Source organism: Primulina tabacum, chromosome 11 (assembly GCF_025594145.1).
Source record: "Primulina tabacum isolate GXHZ01 chromosome 11, ASM2559414v2, whole genome shotgun sequence".
Taxonomy (NCBI): domain Eukaryota; kingdom Viridiplantae; phylum Streptophyta; class Magnoliopsida; order Lamiales; family Gesneriaceae; genus Primulina; species Primulina tabacum.
This window is the reverse complement of record NC_134560.1, coordinates 26,191,982-26,195,888: the sequence shown is the minus strand read 5'-3', so window position 1 is coordinate 26,195,888 and position 3,907 is coordinate 26,191,982. Positions and strand designations below refer to the sequence as shown.

General features: G+C 38.1%; 1 protein-coding gene across 1 annotated transcript; it reads right to left on the bottom strand.

The window, feature by feature from the left end:
* Positions 1-810: 810 nt before the first annotated feature.
* Positions 811-3,125, bottom strand: LOC142519709 (uncharacterized). The gene is made up of 2 exons (XM_075622738.1): positions 1,721-3,125; positions 811-1,235 (listed from the first exon to the last, which is right to left on the bottom strand). Exons 1-2 carry the CDS (start codon positions 3,123-3,125, stop codon positions 811-813), a joined length of 1,830 nt encoding a protein of 609 aa, XP_075478853.1.
* Between the last annotated feature and the right edge of the window lie 782 nt (positions 3,126-3,907).

Sequence of the window (3,907 nt, the reverse complement as noted above, 5' to 3'; positions counted from 1 at the left end):
ATTTTGCTATAACTGTATGTCCGCTCGTACGGAATAAAATGTGTAGATTTTGATACGCGATCCACTACAACCCATATAGAATCGCATCCTCTTGAAGAACGAGTAAATGAGGAACAAAATCCATTACAATATGCTCCCAATTCCATTTGGGAATTTCGAGACTTCGTAGGAGTCCTCCGGGTTTCTTCCTCTCATATTTGACTTGTTGACATGTGAGACATCTAGACACGAATTCATATATGTCTTTCTTCATTCTCTTCCACCAAAACTGGAGTCTCAAACATGCATACATTTTATTTCCTCCTGGATGGATACTCTAACGACTGCAATGGGCCTCCTCCAAAAGTTCTATTCGCAAATCTGATTTTTTTGGAACAACTAGACGACCATTTAATCGTAGGGAATCATCGGCAATTATTTCGAATCCTGATTTGTGGCCATCGAGGACCAATTGTCTGGATTTCACAATTTTTGTATCAGTCTTTTGTGTCTTCTTAATCCGAGAAATTAATTCAGGCTCAATCTGCACCGCAGCAACAATGATGTGCTCATCATTAATAATGAAATTTCATCCCGATGTATAAATATCTTCATGCACTTTTGAAATTCGGACTGAAGACATAATGACGTCTTGAACTTTTCGACTGAGTGCATCAGCTGTGATGTTCACTTTTCCAGACTGATATTGAATCTCACAATCATAATCTTTGAGAAGGTCCATTCATCTGCATTCTCTTATATTCAGATCCGACTGAGAAAATAAATACTTCAGGCTTTTATGATCGGATAAGATCACAAACTTTCTCCATATTAATAGTGACGCCAAATTTTTAGGGCAAAAACAATGGCGGCTAGATCATGAACTGGATACTTGCTCTCGTGGGGTTTTAGTTGCCGAGAAACGTAGGCAATCACTTTTGCGTGTTGCATCAAAACACAACCTAAGCCCTTTACTGATGCATCTGTGCAAACAGTGAAACCACCCAAACCAGATGGAAGTGTAAGAACTGGTGCAGTGGTCAATCTCTTTTTCAACTCGAGAAAACTTGATTCACATTCATCAGACCAAATGAATTTTACGTTTTTCTGTGTTAGGCAGGTAATTGGTTTAGCGATTTTTGAGAATCCTTCGATGAATCGACCGTAATAACCAGCTAAGCCCATGAAACTTCGAATTTCAGGAACGTTTGTTGGTCTAGACCAATTAATCATGGCTTCTACTTTGCTTGGATCAACTGAGATGCCAAAGCGTTATATGACATGACCTAAGAACACCATACGATCTAGTCAAAACTCACATTTTGACAATTTAGCATTAAGTTGTTCCTTGCGAAGTATTTGTAGGACAATTCTCAAGTGTTCAGTGTGTTCCTATTCAGATTTTTAATATACCAAAATATCATCAATAAAAACGATAACAAATTGGTCAAGAACTTCCTTGAATATGCGATTCATTAAATCCATGAATACTGTTGGAGAATTTGTAACACCAAACGGCATTACTAGGAATTCAAAATGACTGTATATTGTCCGGAATGTTTTCTTTGGTATTTCTTCGTGTCGAACTCGCAATTGATGATAACCGGAATGAAAATCGATCTTTGAATAAATAGCAGTACCCCGAAGTTAATCAAATAAGTCATCAATTTGAGGCAACTGTACTTGTTCTTTATAGTAGCTTGATTCAGTTGTCGATAATCAATGCACAACCGTATCGAACCATCTTTCTTGCGTACGAACAACACTGGGGCTCCCCATGGTGATACGATGGGTCTAATGTAGCCTTTATCTAGTAATTCTTGCAGTTGTTCCTTCAATTCATTTAATTCTAATGGGGCCATTCGGTATGGTGCTTTAGAAATAGGAATTGTTCCAGAAATTAATTCTATCGAGAATTTTATTTCTCTGGGTGGATGAAATCCAGGTATTTCATCGGAAAAAATATCTTGAAATTCATTCACCAATGGGATTTCAGACAATGTTGATTCTGATTTCTCGGTGTCGACTGCATACTCAAGGTATCCTTCATTCCCTTGGAATAATAAACGTGACATTTCCAAGGATGATATCAGGGGAATTTTGTCACGTGAGCCCCAACCATAGAAATTCCATTTTGTCCCAGAGTTAGGATGAAAACGGACTATCCCATGGAAACAATCAATGGTGGCATGATATATTGTCAGTGTATCCATTCCCACGATACAATCAAAATCTTGCATCGGTAGAACAATAAGGTTCAAATGCAGTTCATTATCTTCACAATTCAACATGCAATCGAGTATCATTCGAGTAGACATGATGATCTTACCCATCGGAGTAGCAACATAAATTGATGTAAGTAGTACAATAGAAGTCAAAGAATGTGATGTAATGAATGATTCAAAAATGAATGAATGTGATGCACTGGTGTCAAATAATACTCGTGCAGGATAACTAGATACAGAACAATTACCTGCTATGACTCTTCCTGGTGCTTCATGAGCTTGATCTTCTGTGAGTGAAAAAACACGAGCCTGGGGTTGGTTTGAGAAATTACGACTTCTCGAGGCTTGCTGCGGTGGTCCATATGACTGCTGAAAATATTTAGCAGTTATAGTACCTCTACCAGTACTAGATCCTCCACGAGATCCTCCTCGGACAGGTTGTGGAACATTCTTCTTGGATGGGCAAACCCTTCCATAATGACCTTCCTGATCACATTCCCGACAAGAGCCATAAACACCACCACATTGTTCACTAAAATTCCTGCCTCCACAACGGTTACAGTAGGGACCATAATAAGTAGTTATTTGAGATTCACCCTGTTGACGATAACTACTAGAACTGGAAGAAACTGATCCAGATTTCTTAAACATCTTTCCTTTAGCTTTCAAATTTTGTTGGATGGTTAATCTGTTACCTGTAGGAACAAACGAAGCGTTTCCTCTCTTAAGTCTAGCTTCTGAATTTTTTGCTCTTTCGACGGCCTCTGCAAATCCTGTAGGTAGTCCAGACGCCACATAAGTATAAATGTTGTTGTTAAGTCCATTCACGAAACGATTATATTTTGCATTTGGGTTTGCTGCTGCATGTGGTGCGTATTTTAGCATTGCAGTAAAAGTAGAGGCATATTCAGCTACAGACATATTCCTTGTCGTAGGCTGTTGAACTCATTCTCATTTTCGGTATAGTAATATGGTGGAGAAAATTGTTCAGTGAATTGAGTTTTGAAGACAGTCCAACTTATCTCGATTCATTGTTCATCAAATCTCATCCTGGCGGCTTCCCACCAATCTCTCGCACGATCCTTCAGTTGGTATAATGCAAGCTTATACTTTTGATTATCAGTATATTCCATTAAGCTGAACAGGTACTCAATATCTTTAAGCCATGATTCGGATTTTTCAGCATCCTCAGTACCAAAAAATCTTGTGGGACGCAATTTTTGGAATCTTGAAACAATCTCATCCATCGTGATTTGTACAAATTGATCTACAACCTGCCCCACTGGATTTTCTTCTGTCATAGGAGTTTCTATATGTATCCTAGGACGACCACGACCGCGTCCACTTCCTCGTCCTCTTGTAGCCATCTATAAAGGCCAAATAAACAAATATATACACAAAGAAATATTATCAATATAATATATAAATCCACACACATAAAAATATAGGAGCACATAGGCAATTAATTAAGTTTCGCATAACTCTCGTGTGACCATAATCCAATGGAAGCATCTCTAGCTATGCTCCGCTGCTTTGATCAATTTCCCAGTGTATTACTCTGATACAACTAAGTGTAGGTCCCTCGACTTCCACCAGTAATTAAATTAACCAGTAATTATCATGCATTTGTTAATTTAATTACTATTTTAACTCTACATCGGAATTTTTTTTTAAAATATACGACGACGCGAGCTCAAAAAAAA